The 24,257-nt window shown below is 30.5% G+C and overlaps 10 protein-coding genes across 10 annotated transcripts; 3 read left to right on the forward strand and 7 right to left on the reverse strand.

Annotated features, from left to right (window-relative positions):
- Positions 1–595: 595 nt before the first annotated feature.
- SFM1 (protein-arginine N-methyltransferase SFM1) lies at positions 596–1,243 on the reverse strand (the record flags this gene model as incomplete). Its single annotated transcript, XM_064856973.1, has 1 exon — positions 596–1,243. The coding sequence occupies one exon, from the start codon at positions 1,241–1,243 to the stop codon at positions 596–598; it is 648 nt and encodes a 215-aa protein (XP_064716106.1).
- Positions 1,244–1,675: 432 nt separating this feature from the next.
- On the reverse strand, positions 1,676–2,533 carry TRS31 (TRAPP subunit TRS31; the record flags this gene model as incomplete). The annotated part of the gene is made up of 1 exon (XM_064856974.1): positions 1,676–2,533. One exon carries the CDS (start codon positions 2,531–2,533, stop codon positions 1,676–1,678), a length of 858 nt encoding a protein of 285 aa, XP_064716107.1.
- Positions 2,534–2,957: 424 nt separating this feature from the next.
- Positions 2,958–4,382, forward strand: UGO1 (mitofusin complex protein UGO1; the record flags this gene model as incomplete). The annotated part of the gene is made up of 1 exon (XM_064856975.1): positions 2,958–4,382. One exon carries the CDS (start codon positions 2,958–2,960, stop codon positions 4,380–4,382), a length of 1,425 nt encoding a protein of 474 aa, XP_064716108.1.
- Positions 4,383–4,556: 174 nt separating this feature from the next.
- SDC1 (Sdc1p) lies at positions 4,557–4,946 on the reverse strand (the record flags this gene model as incomplete). The annotated part of the gene is made up of 1 exon (XM_064856976.1): positions 4,557–4,946. The coding sequence occupies one exon, from the start codon at positions 4,944–4,946 to the stop codon at positions 4,557–4,559; it is 390 nt and encodes a 129-aa protein (XP_064716109.1).
- Positions 4,947–5,365: 419 nt separating this feature from the next.
- Positions 5,366–6,013, forward strand: TLG1 (Tlg1p; the record flags this gene model as incomplete). Its single annotated transcript, XM_064856977.1, has 1 exon — positions 5,366–6,013. One exon carries the CDS (start codon positions 5,366–5,368, stop codon positions 6,011–6,013), a length of 648 nt encoding a protein of 215 aa, XP_064716110.1.
- Positions 6,014–6,067: 54 nt separating this feature from the next.
- PKH3 (protein kinase PKH3) lies at positions 6,068–9,019 on the reverse strand (the record flags this gene model as incomplete). The annotated part of the gene is made up of 1 exon (XM_064856978.1): positions 6,068–9,019. The coding sequence occupies one exon, from the start codon at positions 9,017–9,019 to the stop codon at positions 6,068–6,070; it is 2,952 nt and encodes a 983-aa protein (XP_064716111.1).
- Positions 9,020–11,523: 2,504 nt separating this feature from the next.
- Positions 11,524–17,754, reverse strand: CCH1 (calcium channel protein CCH1; the record flags this gene model as incomplete). The annotated part of the gene is made up of 1 exon (XM_064856979.1): positions 11,524–17,754. The coding sequence occupies one exon, from the start codon at positions 17,752–17,754 to the stop codon at positions 11,524–11,526; it is 6,231 nt and encodes a 2,076-aa protein (XP_064716112.1).
- A 565-nt stretch (positions 17,755–18,319) lies between these two features.
- GPI1 (phosphatidylinositol N-acetylglucosaminyltransferase) lies at positions 18,320–20,140 on the forward strand (the record flags this gene model as incomplete). The annotated part of the gene is made up of 1 exon (XM_064856980.1): positions 18,320–20,140. The coding sequence occupies one exon, from the start codon at positions 18,320–18,322 to the stop codon at positions 20,138–20,140; it is 1,821 nt and encodes a 606-aa protein (XP_064716113.1).
- A 240-nt stretch (positions 20,141–20,380) lies between these two features.
- Positions 20,381–20,707, reverse strand: RSM27 (mitochondrial 37S ribosomal protein mS33 RSM27; the record flags this gene model as incomplete). The annotated part of the gene is made up of 1 exon (XM_064856981.1): positions 20,381–20,707. One exon carries the CDS (start codon positions 20,705–20,707, stop codon positions 20,381–20,383), a length of 327 nt encoding a protein of 108 aa, XP_064716114.1.
- A 615-nt stretch (positions 20,708–21,322) lies between these two features.
- RPS0A (40S ribosomal protein uS2 RPS0A) lies at positions 21,323–22,467 on the reverse strand (the record flags this gene model as incomplete). The annotated part of the gene is made up of 2 exons (XM_064856982.1): positions 21,323–21,991; positions 22,378–22,467. The coding sequence occupies 2 exons, from the start codon at positions 22,465–22,467 to the stop codon at positions 21,323–21,325; spliced, it is 759 nt and encodes a 252-aa protein (XP_064716115.1).
- Between the last annotated feature and the right edge of the window lie 1,790 nt (positions 22,468–24,257).

Raw genomic sequence — 24,257 nt, forward strand, 5'->3', positions numbered from 1 at the left:
GGGAAAGGGCAATAAGAAAAAAAGGAAAAAAAAGAAAAAGCAGCAAATAAAGAAAATGGTAGGGAAGGTAGGTTTGTAGTTAGTGGTTGGTGTGGAATATAAATATGTAACTGATGGGAAAATGTGGCATTAGGAAGAAGGAGTTGTACACCGAAGACACTTATTTATTCGATGGTAAGACAAGCCCACAAGTTGCTTTTATTCCTTCCTCCTGCATCTCCATCTCTACCTCAATCTATGTTCGTGGTTCCTCATGTTGTTGGTGTAAGTAAAGTGGAATCTTTTCCAAATGAACGTGCCACACACAAACAAAAAAAAACAAGAAAAAAAGATGAAAAATTCAAATTTAGCCACTCGTTTCTGTCACGTGACCCCACACAACAAAACAAAACAAAAGAATTTGATTCGATTTCCGAACTTTTAGAACACAAATTATATACAGATGAACAGTATAAATACATATGTATAATGTACATATATATATGTAAGTGTATGTACATGAGTGATCATGTATGTACGTATTTCATATCTTAGTTGTTCTCAAGTTTTGTCCTGTTCTGTTCTGTTTTGTTTTGTTTTGTCCATTTATTTTTTTTTAGAAGAAATCGTCTAAGGTTCTTTGAGAATCTCTTTTAATCAAATCCAACATTCCCTCTGGTAATATTGGTTTATTTGTGCTTTTATCTAATACATATCTAAATGGCATCTCAGTGGCTTCATGTTTATTAAACCTAAACTCTGGATAATCGACAAATGGTATTTTATCCAACGGTACCGAATCCCTCATTATTATCTGACATACCCTGATCGCAGTATCTGTGGTCATCTGCTTGTCACCAAGTCTTTTACCCTCTAATAAACCAGGATGTAATTTCTGTAACTCACTAGTTCTATCTCTTGGCGGGTGGTCACCCAAGATCCCGCCAAACAACAAATACTTGAATTTGTCTTGGTCTGCCACAGAAAGATCCTCTTTGGCACGTGGATCCAACAAACACACATTGCCTGGTTTCAATGGTGGCAGTTTCAAGTCAGGGAACTCGTCAACCAGACTTTCAAGACCCTTGTGCGTCCATTGTAAACCCATGTCTATCAATATCTTGGGGATGTTTTCCAGTGTAATATCCCTTGGTACAGACACAAGGATCAAATTGTGGGCACCGATGTCTCTTATTATTTGTGCATACTCTAATGTCACCCATTCACTGAATCCATCTTCCATGTGTTCAATAATATAAATCATTTTCCCCCTATATATGTATATGTGTATGTATACTATATTATACTATATTATATTATATTATATTATATTATATTATATTATATTATATTATATTATATTATATTATATTATATTATATTATATTATATTATATTATATTATATTATATTTTCTAATCCTATCCGGTATAGAGATAGAGTTAAAGTTAGAGTCAGGGAGATGCAGGGAGGGAAAGAGATGTCTTTGAATCTCAGAGTCTCTCTGTAATTTTTTTTTGTTATTTTATTTGACCAAAAAAAAATAAAAATAAAATTGATACAGAAGTCTTCTTGCGTTTCTATGTATGTGGTGTATGGGTTCATCAGAGCATTCGACTCTCAAAAGAACAAACAACAAATATGTTACGTATATTAATATGTTATATGTATTAATATCGATGTTTTGTGTGGATTATTATCTGCCACTGTAACGTAATTGTTCTCTTGTCATCACCTCTTGTTGGAATTGAATAACAAAAACTATTCTTTGTGGGTATTGATCTATTGGTTGCCAATGTGCTGTTACATTGCATGGAAACCCACTTTCACAAAGATATCCTTGGATCAAACCACACAGCATGTAATTGCAGGACTCGTAATGCACTTGGTTCCGTTTGGATCCCGATATAAACTGGGTCCACTGCGGCTCATTGTCTATGATTCTATATTCTGTATCATTCTCTTGTGATTTCATTAGATCGTTGGACACATGCCCAAATAGATAGGACCATACTGTCCCGTGAATAAATTGTAAAATATCTATGATCTTCAGGTCTCTCCTCTTCATCTTGGGTATATCTTTTCCAACTGATACATATTCCTTGTCCTCTATATAACTCACAACACTCATGCGTTGTGTGGTATTAGTATCTATACTCATGTTGTTGTTACCACTGCTAGTAGCACTAATAGCATTTGCACTGGTAACACCACCACTCACACTTACGCTCCCACCACTTGTAATAGTAGCATTTTCACTAAACTTGTTGGTAGACGTAGATGTGGTTGGTAAAGAAGAAAATGAGGACTCTTTAAATTTGTTTAAAATCGGTTGTGGAACCGAGGATCTGTAGTTTATCAATTCTAATATGTTCACACCTAATCGGTACCCGGTTTTAATCAACTTGTATTGGAACTGTTCAATCGAATCGGATTGTTTGTATATATATTGAATCAGTTCTTGGTACAGCAATGTCATCAATGATAAGGAAACTCTTTGGTTCCTTTTGTTATATGATAATAAACTATGATCATATATCCTTGAACCTGCCATTGGTTGTAAACACTTGTTATTCTCTACTCTCTATTCTTGGTACGCTTATTCTATACTTTTACTCTTACTCCTACTCCTACTCTTTCTGTCTCATTCTTTCTTTTCTGTTCTTATAAGTTTAGAGTATTCTAACGTTTATATACTCACTTCCATAGTAATTTTTATATTTATTTTAAATTGATTGATCGATTGATTGATTTGTTCAGTAAGAAAATAAAAAAAAAAAAAAATAAAATTTATAGATCAATAGATGAATAGATAGATAGATTAATAAAGGATCATATTTATTTATATACACATATATTATATTCCATACTCACAAAGCTAGATAATATTAGAAATTGTATAAGAAAATATACGCACACACACAACCATACATACATATATATAGATACATATAAACATATATACGTATTGATATATTATGATAACCATAATGGATCAAAATGATAATAGACCTTATTATAATCCAGACACTTTCAATATTGGTTATTCAGCAATTTTTCGTCCTGGCATAGGGATCCTTGATCCATATAATGTAACTCTGGCCGATAAATTATCTATAATAAGTAAAGACAACCATGGATCCCTTGGTATAGCTAACAGTGGTATTGGATCATTGGGCAATATTAAAAATATTATCCAAGTGGATCCAGTGGAACAAAGTTCTATAAAAACACTTTGGAGTAAGTTTGATGTTAAAAAGTATCTCAATTCTCTATATTCAATGTTGATAAGGCAGATATGTCTACAGCCATTCCAAGTGGCCAAGTTATTGTTGCAGTTATTATCACCTAATGATATTGATTCAAATGTTTCCTCTTTAAACAAACTATCTGCGACATCCAATAATAATCCAGAACAACAACAACATGAGTATGATTATGACGATTATGAGGAAAGGGAGGAGATAGATTTTTTTCCACCGAAATTTAAGACTTCACAACAACATGATTCTAATGATGACGATATTCATAAACCCATACTTGAACCATTACCTTCACATTCACAATCCAATAATATGAATGATGTTGATGATAACAATAAATCAAGACTTATTTTCCCTAAATTGGATACATGGACCATTATAGCCACATTACAACAAAACTTAGGATGGAAATCTTTGTGGACATCTTTTCAAAATATGTTATTGTATGATACCTTGTATCCAATCTGCACATACACATTGAAAAGAGGGTTGTTGACGCCTTTATTATCTCTCTTTATGCAACCCATTAAAATTATATATTCATTGACCACACAGACATTACTTAATTGTACAGTGGAATTCATTACAGAATCTATATTATTATTGCCCATCGCATTAAACAGTGTAAAAGATGTGATGCTTATGGGTCTGCACCCAGAGTTTAAACAAAGAAGAGATATTTATTGGTTCCATGATTTGGAATGGAACCAAACGTTGATCTCTATTCAACTGTTTACACTACTGAAAGTCATTATTAATAACCTGTACCATCATCTATTTGAATCAATTGTAGTCTCTTACTGCGGTATCAATTTATCACATTTGTCATCTCATGAAAGATTATTAATTATAATAACCTTGAAGTTGATTATTGATTCAGTCCAATTAATATTTAAGTTGCCATTAGAATCTCTAGTCAATAGATTTAAATGGAAATATGTGATTAAAACAGATAAGAATGAACTAAGCAACGATTCTGTTTCTTTACCATTGATTTTTAAACCTATTAACGTTCATTCACAAGAGATCTGGACAGGTCTTTGGCGTGGTTGGAGATTACATTTAATTTCTCGTATATGTGGTACAATCTTTAAATACTTAAATGGATTAGGCACTGATTTAGAATGGGAGAAATTCTAAGAGAAAAAAAATAAATACTAGTAAAGCTTGTATATTTACATAATACATACTTTCATATCTCTTTCTTTCTATTTCTATCTCTTCCTCCCTTCCTCTCTCTCTTTATATATATATATATATATACGTGTGTGTATATGTGCATTTCAAAGTAAACAGTGAATCGTAAATAAATATTCATTTTTGTTTCTCACTCTCTGCAATTAGATACTCGCCCAACACTCTCAACGGATTATCTGGCTTCTCAACAGCAATTCGTCTCATTCCTTCAAGTAAAACTGGCGTTACTTTATCATTTAAATATCGTCTCGTGTATGAGCCACCGCCTATATCTCCTAAAGATTTGGATGAAGTAGTTTGAGGATATGCCTTTAAGGATGGTTCAGTTGCTTCTAGAGATAGCTCTTCATTTTTCAATGTCTCTGTAACTGGGGAAGGTGAATATGTTGACAGGGTCGGTAAATTATGTTCTTGCTTGTCATTATTAATATTATTATCATTGCTGTTGTTGTTGTTATTTGGATTTGTGGTAATAGGAGTATTATCAGACTTTATTTCATCGTCCATTTTATATAGTAGTTCACCAAATACTCGTAGCTCCTGATATAAGTGTAGATTGAATTTAAATGGTCATTTTGAGTCCGCCTTTAGGATATTTATTTGTTCTTGAATAAGTCACTCACTAGTCTTCACTCCAATTTGAAGATGACTTTTTAATATTCTGTATATTCCTATAAAGGATAGAAACATAACGAAGGAGACGAAGAAAAAAAAATAAGGACAGAAAAATAATATACAACTGCTAACAAATACTGTGTCTGTATATATTTGTAATTTAAATACACATAAAAAAGAAGATTGCTAAAGAATTTTCCACAAGGTTACCATTTGTTTGTTACAGAAGTTTCAATCACTAAAAATCACTTGACAGCTAGCTATTGTTAACATTATTTTTAAGAGATAAGTCGCGTGTTTTCCTAATAAAAATGTCAATCGAAGATCCATTTGACCAAGTCTTAGAAGACACAAAGGAGCAATTAACTAGGTTAATTAACTATCTACCATCACATAATATAGATAGTGAAGTTATTGATATTGTTAAAGATGTAACTGATACAATAAACGATTTGGATAGATCTCTTGTTGTTATGAAAAGGAATCAATTGGACACAAGTGAAAGAGAAACCAGCTTAAATGAAATTAAACAACAATTGAACGATTTCAGACAACAATACAATATTAATGGACATTTTCAAGCACATTCAGAGTCAAATAATGCTGCGGCAATAGACCATAATCTGGAAAATAATAATGATCAAGGTCCACCAATAAATAAAATAAATGGTTTACAAGACCAAATTTTACAAGAACAAGATATTCATTTGGATAATATCCATCAGACCATGAAAAATTTACATCTTCAAGCGCAGACTATGGGCGAAGAATTGGAGGATCAAGGCAGAATATTGGACGATCTGGATAATAATTTTGATTCTGTAACAAATAAACTAAGTAGATCAAGAAGACAATTAGAATGGGTTTATGAAAAGAATAAAGAAAAATTTAATGATTGTTGTATTCTGTTACTTATTATTGCATTAATTATTTTATTAGTCCTAGCATTTATAGCATGAGTTATATTTAATTGATATATACATGTATATCTAAGATTTTTCTTTTACTAACGATCACTGTGCACTATGGCCTGATTTTTTTCTTTGTAAACTCTTGAATGCAGCAGATGCACCTGAACTTGCAACTGATTGGTCCAATATATTCTGATTCGATAACGTATGAATGACTTCGTAACGACTACTAGTTATAACCATATTTTTAGGTGCATTATATTTCTTTGTATTGGATGTTGGGGAGTTTAAAATAGTATAGTGGGTATTGCTGTGGCTACTATTATTACTAGTATGTGCATTCGACGATGAGTTAGACAGAAATGATTTAGCCTTGAAGTGAGGAGACAGGACTTTTTTATGTTCATTGACTGTCATACGTGAAAATAAGGGTGATGATGACGGTAATATAGGTGATGATGGAGTTTTATGTATATTATTGGTATTGACGCGTAATGTTGTTGGTAGACTTATTGGATGGGGAATAGAAGAATATGTTGGTATATTGTTGTCAATACCGTAAGATTGGGTATCTGCTATTGATTTATTATTATTTGGATTATTACTGCTTGAAAAATTGGCTGACGTTTGTCTTTGTCTTGGTATATGTGCGGTTGGCGATGGAATGTTATTACATGTTGTGTTTATATGTATATTATTGGATTTTTTTTTATCATAATAATTTGGACTTCTAAATGTAGATGGACTTTTTGATTGTGAAGTGATTTTAGAAGCCATTTTCTTTGTGTTAAATTTTGGTGAGTGTGAAGGAGGTTGCACCGACACTTTGGTTGAAGTTGTTGGAGTTGTTGGAGCATCAGTGTATTTCATCTTAGAAGAGCCTGCCTTATCAATGACTGTAACATCATCTAATTTACTCGTAACATTATCTACATGATTTTCAATATCATTATTTGATTGATCTTCAATTAATTGTCTGACAGTGAAAAAGCAGTCTACCCAGGTCCTTTGTTCATTAATATTTTGGTCATTCTTCAATTCATCAGATTTGGGTAAGGATATAAACCATATATTTTTTCTGTATTTCTCCAAGATCAGAAATCCACTTTTGGCAATTTCATCAAATTCGAAATCATAAACAGATAAATCGGAATCGCCTATATTAACTATAAAGTGTTCAACAGAAGCCTTGTTTTCATTAGTTTTAGTAGGTTGAATATTACAAAAGTATAAAGAACCATTCTTCTTTAAAATTAATAAATTTAAAATATCATTAGGGCTTTTAAGATTGTTTTGATGAGAAGTGACAAACGTTGTGATTAAATCATTGTCAATTTGATTATAACTAGTCAATGACATTTCTGGTCCGTTTTGTTTATATGGAATTTCATACAAGTGTACATATCCTTGTTTAAAAATATTTAATTTTGTTAACTTTGCAGTGGAAGATGTTAAAACATCATTTTGATTTGGTAATTGAGATAATATTGTTGTCTTATCTATTTTAATTATTGGATCTTGCGATAGATCATGATTTTTATTATTAAGGCTGCATTTTTCGTTATTTATTTGATTTTGAGAATCCGTATTTAATGTAGTCACTTCTTCGTTTTTAATATTTGGCTCTAGAGTTGTAGTAATATTCATAATATTATGTAAATTGTTGGTATTTTTAACACCATGCTGTTGAGAAATAAAATCCTGTTTATCTGTTGTATTATTATTACTGCTACTAATTTTGACAGTTTTATTATTATTAGTAGTAGTAGTATTAGTATTAATCTTGGGCTTTGTGCTTAATCGAATAGGAGTTATCAAATCACTACCAATATTATCAATATCTGTTGTCATATCTACAATTTGTAATTTATTATTTATATGTGTGGTTGATATTCCTAATTTTTTTCTCCATTCAACTATACTACTTGTTGTATTTGATATTTTTGTGGGTTTTTTTTTCTTTTGTTTGGTGATTTCAATACTTTTAATTGGAGTATCAATGACATGTAATTGTCTATTTGGTATCATCCTATGATATGAATTTGCAGTAAAGTTAGTCCCTACATTATTGTTGTTATCATTGGATGAAACTCCTTTAGAATGTCTTGTTGACACCTCATTTTGTCCAATTTCCCATATACCTTTCCATATATTCTTCTTATTTTCCCAATTGATATCATTGAACCAAGGATTTGATTTTATGTTATTTAATGATAATCTCTCTTTAGTGTCAATCACCAATATCTTTTTAACTAATGAAATCACAATAGATGGTATGCCGCTTTTAATCCTCGAATCGATAATACTTTGGGATCCATTCCATAAGTATTCCAAGGAAACAATTTTTTCGAAAGTTTTTAATTCATTTTCACCCCTAAAAGGTGGATGACCCTCAAAAAACTGGAAAATCATACAGCCTAATGCCCATATATCTGATCCAAAACCACATTGGTTGTGTAGTAATAGTTCTGGGGAAACATATTCTGCAGTTCCAACAAAAGAAGAAGCACTTGTTATCTGTTCGTCATCGTTATTATTATGATTATTATTATTACCGTCACAATGAGTAAACAGTGCTGCACCAAAATCTGTAATCGTTAATGACCCAGTTTTATTTAGCAACACATTTTCAGGTTTCAAATCTCTATGAATAACCCCTTGTGAATGTATATAATCTAATGTATCTATTAATTGTGCAGTGAAGTGTTTGGACCATGATTCACTAAAAGTACCATATTTATGTAAAAGTGATAATAATTCACCACCAGAAGCAAAATCCAAAACAAAATAAAGATTTTGTTCGTCATGAAATGTATAATAAAGTTTGATGATCCCTGGGTGATTTCCTTTAGCTAGAAGATTCAAAGTATTTTTCTCTATTGTAACGTATTTTACTTTCCCTTCTTTTATAATATGTGCCTTAGAACAAACTTTAACAGCAAATATTCGTTTGATATTTCGTTTGTCATATGCTTTATACACTGTTGAATAAGAACCATGCCCAAGTTCTTCCTTAAAAATGAAGTCTCTTGCTGAACATTTTCTTGATGTCATTGGATCATTCAAAAACACCAAGTTTTTATATAAAGAGATAGATCAATACAGATTAACAACTGCAAACAAAAAATAGGAGAAATGGGAAAGAATATTCTTGGCTTTCACAAATGCTATTAAAGTGTTAGATCTATGTTCTATCTCCAACACAGTTAAATTTCTTTTGCTAGATTATCTAATGTCCCAGTTGTCGATTAAGTGACTGATCCCTTTTACATATTTTAAAGAAGTGAACTTATTGTTGCTACTATAATTGTAAAGTCCCATAATCTAAAAAAATTGTCATGATTATTTTTTTTTTGTTAAATGAAAAAATCGTGTTTAATGATAGAAGGTTGATATTGTTTTATTTTCATTTTCGATTGCATATTTTTGGTATTGTCTTTTTCTGCAAGTTTTTTTTTTATTTTTTATTGTTTGTTTCATTGTTAATTATAAAAAAAGAGTATTATTTTTCTGAATAAATGTGTCAATTTTGGTGTGAATCCAAAGACAGAGTATGCTAGAGCATACTTTTATAAAGCGACAGAAACTGATGGTAGTATATGTTCTGTATATTATTGGTAGTCTGTAAAAAGCTCTAATTGGAAACTCTGAAATACGTAGTTCTCGGATACCGTCGAATGTCGAGGTCGAAGGACTTGGAACAACTGAAATTCTGGGCCCAAGGGTTGTAAGTGTATTACAGCGAACGAACAAACAAACGATTGTTGGTTGGTTATTTTGGTGGAAAATTACAGAGAATCTTATTTGAGAGATCTTTGGTTATTGAGAGATGGTGCCAGAAGTAATTATCGGCATTAACATTTATATTTTATCTGATAGGTTTCGCCTAGAGGAAGAATAAGACAATATCAATAATAACTAGGATTAGTATATCTATTAGTTAAAATCAAACTAATTATATAATTTGTAAGTGTTTATATATATAATTAATATCAATATTTTGTTATATTACTTGAGATAATCCCTGACATTTTAATTGGAAATTCAAAAGTTCTTGAAGCTTAAAAATGGTAATTATAAGTTTTTAGTTTAATTCAATGTATTTGGACGTTTTCAGATCGACAAAAAAAGATAGATGATAAATTTTATGTACTATATTCTGTAATTTAGTTTATTTTATAGTATTTTTAATTCCAAGGTATCAAACTTATTCTAGCAATTTACTCTACTTTTTACATTTACAACATACTCATCTTTTAAATAAAGAAAAAAAAATGATTATATTCGAATTTTTCTTTTTAGAGACTTAGATACTGTATGCTTTATGATGTATTTATATACACGTGTATGTAATATATTAAAATATCAAAAAGAGATAATATTATACTAAAATAAACCTAGATGAAAAGTCAAATTGTTTTTGTTTATGAACAAAGAATAGACTTACAAGAAGGAAATAAATAATGAAGATTAACGTATAATATATTAGACAATATTTTGTATTATTTATTATATTCATATAAAAGACCATCAATTGAAGTGAAAAAAAAAAATAATATTCATGTAAAGAGACTCTTAGAAAAATTCTTGAAATTTACTTATTTAAGTGCTTTTTTTTCCTTTAACATATCAAGGAGCTCCATTAATCCTCACCTTTACTAATGAATCTTATAAGATCTCTCGAGATAAGAATGTTAAACATTTAAACAACACCTACCTAGAAAAAAAATTAAATCTTAGGAATTTGAAATTTAGTTTTTTCTCAAAACACTAGATTAATTACTTTAAGAATATACTGAAAGAAAATAGGTATAATCAAAATATTGCCACATGTGCATCAAAAAAGAACATTTGAACTTCATTACTACTAATTAAGGCAATAATACAGGAAGAGATTGAAAACTAGAAACCATGAACTGTAAATAGTTATCAAACCTTACAAAGTATATGCAGTAGATAATAATAGTATAAACATTATTTCAGGTTATTTAACAGTCCCACAGTCTACCTGGTTTGTTATCAACACCATTTCTAATATAAAATCATAAAAATTAACTTTTAATTTTATGCTTATTATATCTAAGTCACTAGAAAGACGGTATTAGTTCGTATGGTTATAATTTTTTTTTTTTAAAAAATAAGAATTTATTAATTATGTCTAAAAGGTTTCTATAATTTCTTTTGATTTTTAACAGCATTTCTCCTGTAAATCGAATCACTACAAAAATAGTACTACATTGATTTCAAATTAACCTGTTCTATAATATTTTTAGAAATTTTTTTTTTTTGTTAATTAACAATTATCATTTTAGAATGCATTGCTGTGAACTTTATTTTTATAATTTAACAAAAAAAAGCTTTTTTGTGATATATAGTTATGTATAAAAATATTAATGCAAGCGATATGTATATCCAATGTGTAATAAATTTTATATATACGTTAAAAGTGAAAATCTCAAATGAGGATGAATATATAAAATGTTTTTTTTTTATTTATTTAATCTTTTTTGTATATACACTGTTGGCATTTTTATTCGACAATATTAAAATAATAGATTCTATTTAATATTATTATCATCCATATTAGTAGTCCAATCAAAGCGTGGCGACGTATTAAAATTGTCCGAGCTTTGGCTTTGGTTGTTCATTCTAGGAGACCATCTGAATTTATTAATACCAAAATCCATTTTAGGAGTAGTCAACGGTAAATATTCTTTGTTAGTATTATCAATTGGATCATTAAAGGGATTTGAAACAACTATGCTTAAGTTATTTGGATCTTCTGGGACATTCATCTGTTGAACATATTTTTTATTACGCTTTCTTAAAAGATATTTCCATTTAACAACAATCATATCTAACACATCCACATTTTTTTCATTTTCAAGATACTTATCAACCTTATTTAACGTGTAAAGATATCTGACATAAAGATCAATACCTAGGCATTCTCTTGGATTGTACACTGTGTATAACGGGATACTTTCTAATAGACTATTAAACTTAATAACACCTTCATAACCATGGGTGTAATTCATTTCTTGAATAAACCGTCTGTATTGAAGTCTTTTATAAATCATCTTAGCTTTATTAATAGTATTCAATGTTCTATTTAAACCGTCAAGATCGACTTTAACGTCATATGGATCATTTGGGTTCACTTTCATATAATTATTAACCAAGTTTTTCACAGTCAATGGTCCTTCCCAGAGTTTGAAGGATAATGTTCCATCAAATGAATGCATTAGTTTAGGTAATTGGGAAAATTCTAACTCACCAGTCCCATCCGCATCAAATTTACACCATGCATCAATATATTTGTTGATTTCTGTCCTATCCACAGGCGATTTGGAACTCACTTTTCGATAAACATAGCTAAAATTACCAATAACCAACGAAATGAACATATTAAGAAAAATATACATGGATAGAATGTTCCATGACATTAATAATAGGTATGCATATTGAGCAGAACCACAATCACTAGTTTTTGTAACAGCGTCTTGATAACAATATGGTAAATCAACTGTGAAATCGTCCATAATATAATTCCAACCTTCACCAAAACTACAACGGAATAATACAATAAGAGTTTTTGTTATTGTTCTGAAATTTATATTATCTGTTGTATTAGGACCTAATCGGGTTAAACCAAAAATTTGATTCAATGCCATAGCATAAACAAGGAATAAGATCCCCCACGTATATGTTAATGACAGAATAGATGGTAAACTTGCCGCTGCTGTTTCTAGTAATTCAGAAAGCATATCACTTTGAGGTATAATGAATATAAAAATGATTAATTGGAAAATATCTTTGACATTATGAAATGCAGTGCTATTGTACGGAACATGGAAACCAATCACCGATAATAAAAATGCAACATAAACAATACAAAAACGGATGCAATTCCATATTTGACGAGTATAAAGCCGTAGCCCTTCGCCGTATATATGAAGTAATTCCTGAAGAAGGAAAACTGTCGTTGAGAATATGAAATAAATCTGGCTGAACTTTGTTATAGAATTATCTTTTTCATATGACAGGCATAAAAGGACAATAATATGCATATATAGAACAACTTGTAAAAATGTTGCATATAAGAAATTCTTCTTTTCCACAGCTGCAAAATATATAATTCTTCTGAGACCAGACATTTCAAATAGATTAGGAATTGCTTTAGGTTTGGCTTGTGACAGCATTTTTTTAGACTCCAACCAAGCCTTTTCTTCACTGGTATAATATGCAGCACCTGTATTTTCGGCATAATTCTTAATAATAAAAGAAACAAAAAGATTCAGCATAAAAACCATACTTAGGAAGTTGAAAAGAAGTAGAAATATGGCACTTGCTGGGTTACTCCATGGTTTCGGGATTGTACCAACCCCAGTAGAATTCATTAAATTCGTAAGAAGATCTACCCATCCTTCTAATGATATAATTTCATAAAGAGATTTAAATGCACTGGGGAATGAATCTAAATAAAGATATGGTTGAGAATATACTCTTGGCATGATTACGTCCCATTGGAAAACTGTATTAGTATATTCATTGTAACAGCCTGATAAGCCTACATTACTATCATTACAAGTTCCTAGACGATTTCTAAACAACCCAATTCCCCATACAGTAAATGGAAATAATAAACTAAGAGATACCAGAGCTGCTTGGAATAGTTTTCTCCCACCTTGAAAAATCACCATATGAAACGTTTGTCTGGCAGTATTACTAATCGTTAAACAACGCAGAGCTCTTAATGCAGATGAACCTCTAAAAAGCCTTGAAAGATTACCTTCATTTCTTAAGAATGTGATAAAATATATCCATATATATAAAAGAACCACAAAATCAATAGCATTCCATGGATTTCTTAAGTAAGCATTAGGGGAATAAATAAATCCGTCAGCAACTGTTTTTACTATGAACTCGATGGAAAACATTGATACAAAAGCACAGTCTATATATAGAGGCCATCCCCACACACTAATATTATGGATTTTTCTAAATAAAGGGGTAACTAAGCACGATGTAACCACTAAGAGAACAGTTAGGATGGCGTATAGTCCAATAAATAAATCTCTTTCCACTTTATGGAAAAATTTTTTTTGGGTGTATAAATCAGTTTCATCATCATAAAATCGGATTCCATCTGTTCTCTTTCCGACACTGGGGGGAACTAATCTTTGACAAAATCTTCTGAAATTATGTTTAGGAGAAAATAGAAAATAGCTGTAATTAAAAGTGGGATGCTTTTTTAGATATGCTAATTTTTCCTCTTCATACTCATTAAGTTGTAATATGTATGATCTTTCTTCGTTGTTTACTTTTTCAGTGAATATCACTTCAGTCTTTCTATAAAATGGGTTTTTGGAAAAAGGTTTCCAAATATTTTCATATGCTTTGAAATTTATTTTACTGCTGAGATATTTCATAAATATATTCTTTTTAGTAGGATTCGGTGTATTGTTTTGCTTTTGTCTCATTTCTTCTGCTAATTCATCCATATTATGAGCTATATTCATGATTGCGGTACCTCTCATTAGAAATTGTTTAAAATCTTTAGTATCAGATACATTACTTTTATCAAAAAATTTTTTACGTATACGTTGCATTAATGATGCATGTGTATACTCTTGAATCTTTCGTGGATAAACCTTTTGTAGATAATGTTTTATTTGTAATAATCGTTTTTGAGCTTCATCAGTTTCCAAACTTTCTGATATCAAAGCAATGAAGATATTCAAGACTACTGAATTAGATAAAATAAACCAAGTGATTAAAAAAACAGTAGAAAAAAATGCAGACGAAATATTTGGTGAATATTGTTGGACAATATACAAAATATTAGTCCAGTTTTCTGTAGAACCTATAATAAACAATGAAAGAAAAGAGTTTGGCAATGAATACATGGCAAAAGCATTATCATCAACTTGATCACTAGGAACAACACCTTCAAAATATACTGACATAATAATTGCCACTAAAAATAAAAAGAAAAAGTAAAAAGATGATAAATTCCAAATTAAAACACCATTTTTCAATACGATACTCCATAGATTCTTAACAACGCTTATGGTTGTAATAACACGATAAAATCTTGAAATCTGAAAAATTGATAACCAGTAATAAACATAACCTATACGTCCTGTAACAGCCATACTACTAATAATCAGTGTGATAATGGAAATTATGAAATCGTAGACATAATCCAATTTAACCAAAAATTTCCACATATTAGGAAAGTAGAGTATTATTCTCAAGATACTCTCTACAAATAAGGCAATAGATACACCCCAATCGATCCTTTTAACTTTGAAAAGGTAAGCCTCATCAGAATTTTCACTAATACATGCCTTAGCAATCAAATCAGTAAAAATAAGTAACACAAATATCCATTTGAATTGATTGTACCAATAGATAGATTTAATGGACCAATCTGGTAATGGAGTTGAAGATGCTTTTACCTTAAAATATTGCCAATAACCTCTTATAAATCCTAGGAGCCAATTATTGTAATTATGCTTTTCAAGTTTCTTTTTTCTATGTTTTTCATAGGCTAAGTCATAAGATGAAACTAAAACAGCGATCAATAAATTCATCATCCATATAGTCAAAACAAAGATGCAAACAATAAAAAATAACGCAGCAGCCATTTCGTCAGAATCCATTGTATAATACATCAAATCAGTAAAAGTATTTGCACTCATTATAACAAAAATTAGTTCCATAGAATTTATAATATTATCAAAGCTGACCCTACCATTATATGGATTTGCATTTGAGATACACTCTGAATTGACTGGGCATAAAAATCCTTTAGAGCGCCCTCCCGAGGATCCATCACTGTAAATATATGGTAATGGTTTCTTTGAAACAGGATCAAGATAACCACCACAGAATTGCATGTCATACTGGTAGGTTTCGGTTGGATTGTTTGGGTTGATCCATACGCACTGCCTTCTGAAAGAACCTTGAAATAACTGAACTCCAAGAATAGCAAAAAATACCCAAAAATAGACCAACATAGAACCAACATTAATTAACTGAGGGATACCATATTTCAATGTTCTTAATATGGATGAGACACCGGTATCTGTATTTAAAAGTCTTAAAATTCTTAATAAAGCAAGAGGTTTAAATATTCGAACACCTTTTTTATTATCAACATTCTTAATAGATATGAATAATCCAATCCAAAAACAAATCGTAGATACAAGATCTATTCTGTTCCATGATGATCTGGCAAATGCTCTTGGAGTTTCAAAATCGTCAATAGTCAAACCAGGTTCTTCTATATTTGAATAATGATTTCTTATTATTTCTTGTCTTTTTTTTCTTTCTTTAGATGTCTTGATTTTAAATGGTAATAATAAATCAATAAAGTCCCTTCCATATTTATTAACTAAAAATTCATATAATTGAATAACTCCACATCGTTCCAAAATAGATATGTACTCTTTTCCATGTGCAGCAAACATTTCAGAATCGTCCCAGAAACCAAAAGCTAAAATCTTAGTTACATCATGAGTTGTAAAAACAACATATATGATAAATATTAGATAATCAGCCCAGGAATGAAATCTATACAAAAAATTATGATTCAGTGGTTGATATGTTCTGTATGCTAAAAGACACGTAAATAATAGTAATAAAATGATATAGGCCCTTTTAGTAACATTTTTTTGATGTATATTAGCTAATTTTAATCGTATATGGCTTGTAGATTGCAAAAAATTTAGCGAATTACCATATAATCTTAATGGTTTCTTCATGCCTTTCAATGGCTTATCAAAATCAGGAACCATTCCAACTAATGATTCAGTAGTTTCATATACTATTTCATCTGCAATAATTTTTTCGTTATCTTTCTTTAGATCGCTTTTAGCTAGAATTAACGAACCTTCCCAATGGACAATGCTAGAACCATCCTTTGCTAATTCATTTCGAAGAGATGATTCCTGGACTGGGATATTTTCAGATACATCTTTTTGATTAGTATCCCTAAGTTCATTATAGTTATTAGAATTTTTTAAGTCTTCCTGTGCTTGAGTCTGCTGTTTCCATAAAAACCTATTTGGTTGTTGTATATCATCTTCATCAATATTATCTTCATCGCTGTAATTGTCTTCATTTGAGATCTGTGGTAACCAACCAAAACCTTTATCGTCAACTGCACTTCTAAAGCCTCTCTCAATATCTTCAAATTCATCCATATCATCTGCAGCTATGAAAGATAATACTTTAGCTGATCGTGGTGCAGCATCACTAATTTTAGTTTCTTTACTTGTTATTGATACTGACCTTGATATTGGCCGTGATCTAGAAGTAGATCCCGATTTGTTGCTATTTTCTCGCGGCCTTCGAAGCATATTAGATATATTTGTGATAGGTGTAAGAGGAGATGGGATGAAAGAACCACTTGATGGTGGGATTGGTGCCAGATTAAGTGATGTTTCATTTTCTTCGTTACTAGTTCGAACGTGTAGTCCAGTTTTTAAGGATAAATTAGGGAATTTTTTTGTTGACTTATTATTTGTTTGATTTCTAAACAAATTTGCCATTTGAAACATATTTTTATTATCTGTAGACGTGTTAGTTAGTTTATCTTGGGAGTCATTAACTGATGTTTGTGATATAGCATCTTGTTCTATTTTAGGAGGTGATATTTGCAGCGATGGTATATTTGGTTGATATAGATTGATATCAGTGATTATATTTTCACCAGTATTAGTTCTTGATAAAGATTTTGGTTCAAATGGACCAGTAAGTTCTCTTGTCTGTTCACTCATTTGTAAAAAAACAAGGTGATAATAGAAAGAAATAGAATTATAATTAGAAATTTAGTTTATGTTTTAATTAGTAAATAGATCTGTAATAACTTATTCACAAATTTTGTGAGATATATTTGAAACTTTTAGTCGATCAATATGATGAAATAGTAATTTGTCAATAATATAGATGAGTTTAATAACATGAATTTAAATTAATTAATTGACAATAAGAACTCCTAATTCACATTAAGTAACCATGAACGGGGAAATGTTTATTTCATTTATTCATTTTATTTGTCTAATTAGGTATTGTTAGATATGTATGATTATTATTAGCGGTGATTCAATTTTTTCAAAGGTTAATTCTTTCGCGTTTTCTATATTTGGAAACAAAGTGAAAAAAAAATTCAAATATACATTAAAACGATCAAAGGGAAGATTTGATCTATCTTTTGATATGAAGAAATACTAATATAGTAAAACGCATGTATGCAACGAACAAGTATCTATGCAGGTGTTGCTTCTGTGGTAGATGAAATAATTATAAATATAATTAAAGTCTGATTCTTTTGATGCTTATATAATGATTTATTACATATTCTGGCCTAATCATCTTTATCTGAAGGGTTTACTACATGATAACAAAGAACTATATGCAATCTCGGTAAGGTTAGAAAGTGGTAATTATTTGGTTTTAGATGTGATCTCAGGAGCTACCTTCAGGAAACCTGGGTTTACTGGGTCAATTTTACCTCCATATTATTGTGTCGCAAGGTGTTTTGGTAATGAATGGCTTTTGGTGGATGAGAAAACTTGGGTAATTAAATATGAAGCGCCTAATTTGAAACTTATGCAATTTTTATCTTTAGAACCAATATTGTTGACATTGCCAGAAAGGCAGGAAAACTGTAAGCCATCATCAGGGGGCATTCAAAAATTATTGGACTATAAAAAGTATCAAGTGGATAAGGCCAGGTTAAAAAGCGATATTGATCAAATCAATCTTTATTATAAATATTTATCAGATTTCAAAAGAAAATTTTGTCAATTGTCTTTTTGTCGAGATGAAAGTAAAACTATTGTGATTTCCAGATTTATAGATTTGTTGATGGAAACTCGTATATATGTTTACTGTTTTAAAATGTATCTCATCATGTCAATGTTTATTTGTTTTGTTGCAAGTCAAGTATCCAAATTACTAAATGGTTTTATGTCCTTTTTCTTGAAAATATCTGTAACCATAAGGCAAATAGACCTTCGGTGTCAGCAAATATGTTATTTTCCTGTGCAATTTTTAAGGATTAATCAAAAAAAAGTTCTAACTGAATCGTTGCCAAAAGTTGAAACTTTCAATAATGATAATGAACTACAACTACCATGTCAGTTTTATCCAGACTATATTCGTTTTTATAATACCATTTGGTTGATAATTAACGATATTTCCTTTGGATTAATATTAGGGGCTTTAATGTTTGAAAATCAAGATTATTTAGTTAATTGTCTTCATGGGAAAATACGATACTGTCTCTATGATTTTGTTAAAAAGGTGACTATTGGTCTTGCAGATAATCCATTTGGTATAAAATTAAATGCCGAGCTAACACATTTCTTAAGTGAATTGTTTCTTTGGATTATTGATTTCTCATACTTACATATAATAGAACCTTTGACTGAGGTAGAAACTTTAAGAAAGTTAATTAACTGGAACAGTAATGTTATGTCCTTTGTTGGTGCTACTTTTGGACTATCATTAGTTGTTGACTTTTTGTCGCTGTGCGGTTTTCATATATTTTTATTTTATCATATCATTAATAAATTATATGCATGGCAATTAAATGCAATGACTAACTTATATTATTTGTTTAGAGGGAAAAAGAAGAACAAATTACGTAATAGAATAGATTTTAATCATTTTGAATTAGATCAATTACTGATGGGGATGTTACTTTTCATTATCATGGTCTATTTAACCCCAACAATTCTTGCTTTTTATGTTAGTTATACTGGTTTGAGAATTTTACTGATATATGCAGAGATTAGTTTTGAAGCAGTAATAACTTTGATTAACCACTTTCCTCTTTTTGCTTTATTACTACGTATGAAGGACCCAAAGAGGTTACCTGGTGGTATATCCTTTGACCTAAAATTGACTACAAATGGGTCTTATTTATTTTTAAGGAATAATCCATTAAAAATGGGAATGTTATTTAAACCATTTACTATGGTTTTGAATCGAATCTTAGATAATTACTGTTCTATTCATACGTTGATTAATATAATTAAAGGCAGACCGATTATAATGGATAGGCACAAGTTATATCAGGTTTTGTATTCTTCTTTACCTAAAGAACCAGTAAATATTAATGAGACATTTAAACAAATATTTGATACAATACCAGTATGAAGCAATTTACATGAAAATAATAGTGATTATAATGATTGTTATTATATTTTCATTTTTTAGTTTATATATTTACAGAAGGCATGTATGAATATGGATAGTGAATCAATTAAATAATTATATATATGTGTGTATATGTGATAATATTAGGTGTGCATTAAAATGTATATATTAATTATTGGCAAGCAGAGGAGCGGATATAATATAATTAACATTTGTCCAGTTGAGTTTAAAAATATATATCTAATTCTTACCCTTACCTTTTTTAGGAGTAGCGTCGCTCTTCTTTGTCTTTTTTGGTGCACCTTTACCACGATGTTTCAAATCACTAACTTTGTTCAATCTATATTGTTCAACAGGATCAACAAAATCCACATCTGGAAACAAGGTAGACAAATTCTTAAACTTAATCCAGTCTGGGTTACCATAATAACCTGCGACTGCAGGACCTTTCAACCTTTTGGAAAGAATATATGAACCCGTCCTTACTCCTGTAGGATTAAAATTTTGCTCAAAGATTTTTGCCGATAGTCCATAAAGTTTTAATAATCTTTCCTTTGGAATAGCCATTTTTTTTATCAATAGACTTGAAATGCACACCTTAAGAAGTAGTGTTATTGGTGTTATTTTAGCTTAGACATTAATGTACATAAAATGAGTTGCGCTTTACATATTGGTCTATTGCCATCAAATCACGGCTTTTTGTATTATTTTGTTTTCAGTTTTTCCTTATTCATTTTCCCGTTTTTTTTTCTTTCGAAAGCTTAAATTCCCAGATTTCAAGAAAGCAAGCTAAGACTCAAAGATCAGAAATAAAAATACTGGCACAGACAAGACGCAAGGAAACAAAATATGATGCGTGTTACACAAGTATTTATGAATATAGCATAACCAAGTGAAGTAAACAAGAAATAAGGGCCTTTGTTGCACATATGTATGAACAAAGGAGCATAACCGCATATCAGAAATTATTAACACTAACGAGGATGTAACATGGTATTACGTTTTTCCCTTGTAACAACTTCACTATACCCTCCTGTGAAATATATAAGATATATACAGATATTTCAAAGATACCTGAATATTGTAAAGTGACGTTGTATATTTTTTATTTAATTTATATATTTAACAGTATTAGTGATAATAATAATAACTTAAGAAAATGACCCTGTCAAGTAACTACAATTACCATTCAGCAGCGGCTTCGGTGGTTTCTTCAGCCCATTCTTCAGCAGCAGCGTGTTCTTCAGCAACTTCTTCAGTAGCTTCTTCTTCAGCGGCTTGAGCAGCTTGTTCTTCAGCAGCTTGTTGCTCAATTTCTTCTGGGTTTCTGTAGAAGTATAAATCTGGCATGATAGACCATGGTTGAGTTCTGTCGACTAAAGCACCTCTTAATCTTAAGACTTCTCTAGCTAATAAGTACCAGATTAAACCGATGGAGTGCTTACCTCTGTTGTTACATGGAATAGCAACGTCAACGTATTCGGATGGAGAGTCTAAGTCAGTTAAGGCAATAACTGGGATGTTAACGTAGGAAGCTTCCTTGATAGCTTGAGCATCAGATCTTGGGTCAGTAACAATAACTAATCTTGGTTCCTTGAAAGAACGAGTGATGTAGTTAGTGAAAGAACCTGGAGTGAATCTACCAGCAATGGCAGTAGCACCAGTGTGAGCAGCGAACTTCAAGACAGCTCTTTGACCGTAGGTTCTAGAAGAAATGGCAACGACATCTTCAGCATTTGGAATAGCAGCAATGATTCTGGCAGCTAAGACAATCTTTTCCCAGGTCTTACCAATGTTAATGACGTGGACACCATCTGGTCTGGCTTCGTGAACGTATGGTTCTTGGTGAACCTGTAATTAGAAAAACAAATTATTCCATATCATCGATTATAAATTGTCAAAGACAAGCATAATTCAGATACAAAGTCAATGTTAGTAAATCTTCCTTACTTGAATATTATATACTCCAATAGATAATGAGATCATATTTTATATGTAGTAAATTCCTATTTCAATTGAACTCTTAAACTCAGTTCCTCTGTAAAATGGATATTTGCTGATTGTGACCATATTCTTTTTTTTTGCCTACTTATTTACGGTAAAAAATTGGTTAAAAACATTAATGACCACAGAATACTCTTGCATACGTATATGGTTAGCCTTGTTGATACTATTATGCGTATATTTCTCTTATCTCAATTTATCTTTGTTTTTTATCTAACTAAATCATAACATACTTGAACGTTTCTGGCACCTAAGTGAGCGTTAGCAGCCAATAATAATTGGGCATCTTCTGGAGTTAAGTCAAATGTAGCTGGTAAGGACATTTTTATCTTCTTCTCTACTCTATCGGTTTGCTTACTCTTTACGTTGAAAAGACGTTACTACATAGTAATAAGTACTGCTAAATATCAAGATCTCCTCCTCATATAACCTTCGTAGGCTATTGTACAAAATCGGTTCCAACTATCCTTTTTTTGTTATTTGATTCTGGAAGGGTCTGTATTGTTGGCTTACAGCAGTATTCAATATGGAGAGGGCTTATTCCAGTAACCATCGTGCACACAGTTTCTCTGTTCTTGCCAATCCGTTTCGACAAAACACAGGTTTGGTAAATCAAACGGTAGAATTCTCACCAGCCCTCCTTGTGACGTCCTGAGGAATAAACTTGCAACAATACTCTAGACAGAAGATGCTTAGTCTAATGTTCTTTGGTCTAGACAGAGAGAGCAATAAGTCCACGTATGTGTACTCATTGAGGCTACAGCTGGTAAAGGATTATCTTAGAAAGAAGTTTATTACTTCTTCCCCTCGCATCATAAAAGAAAGTTTTATTCCTACTGATTCTGGTTTATTCAATTTTGCTACGTTCGTCGTCCGTTAAGTCTTCAGGAAAATTGTTACAACTTCGAAATTGCAAGACAGTGTAGCCTCGGATCTAAAGAAAAAATAAAAATGTTTGTACTGAAAAAAATTACAAAAATTATAAAATGTACGGATGTTTAGTGAACGTCACTAATATGTATGGGTGTTTTTTTCAAGAATTTAATTTGTCTCATTTTTTCTCATAAATATGTAAGTTTTTTCGTGCAGTGTACTGTGCAAAATCTTCTAATGTGGTAGAGCTTAATGATTTAGACTTATTCATATTTCATATTCTTAGAGTTCAATAGTGACATTTATTGGTTAGTCAAGTAATAATATACATTTTTAGTTTACGCCTTTATACTACACTCTTCACAACTCTTCTACAATTTAATTCCCAACAGTTAGAAATAGAGTGTCCCTCAATTTGAACAATTTTTTCTTTATATTTCAGCTATTATGTGGCTATGCTAGAGCAGAATTCCAACGTTATATAGTGATATTTTCATTTTCACTCTAACTGGAGAAAGATTTATAAGTGCAAACTTTGTAAATTATATAAAATGACAAACAGTGAGTTTATATATATGAATATCCTACAGCTAGTTCAGCTGTGTTATTTAAGTAAGAAATATAAAATTACATATTAGCATATATTTAGAAACTACTGTAGTTAATTAGATCTTTAAACCAGATCCCTTATCGGGTTATTTTTATGATATTTGAGTAAGTCTTTTTTTCCGTACTACAAATGAAAGGCTAATAGGTTTGTCAGGAAAACAGATATTTTACTATTCTTATGTTCAATATATGTATGTGTGTACTTAAGGAAAAGCGCTTTAAAAAAAGCAATTGAATAAATGAATATAAAAAGGAAGGATTAACTTTCTCCCTTGTAATAAAATGGGAAGATTAAAAATAAACTTTTGTCATAGTACTATTTTAATTATTTTGTTAACATTTTTTATAATGTTTTTGTTTTGTCTTTTAATTATTTCACTAGTCAGATAAGGTTTTTTTTATATATATACAAGTTTATAGCATGTCTGTTTATTCATTTGTGTGTTATAATTATATATTTAGATATTAATAATGTGAAAAGATTTAATTAGTAAAGGGGAAAAAATATTGTCACATAAGGTTTGATTTTTGACAGGTAAATTGATATTAAGAAAATGGGAAAGAGCAAAAAAAAGGTTCAAAGAAAGGCATACTATCTTGAGTTCTTATTGTATAAGGGTGGATGTACGTG

This window comes from Arxiozyma heterogenica, assembly GCF_036370985.1.
Source record: "Arxiozyma heterogenica strain weizmannii chromosome Unknown scaffold_11, whole genome shotgun sequence".
Taxonomy (NCBI): Eukaryota; Fungi; Ascomycota; class Saccharomycetes; order Saccharomycetales; family Saccharomycetaceae; genus Arxiozyma; species Arxiozyma heterogenica.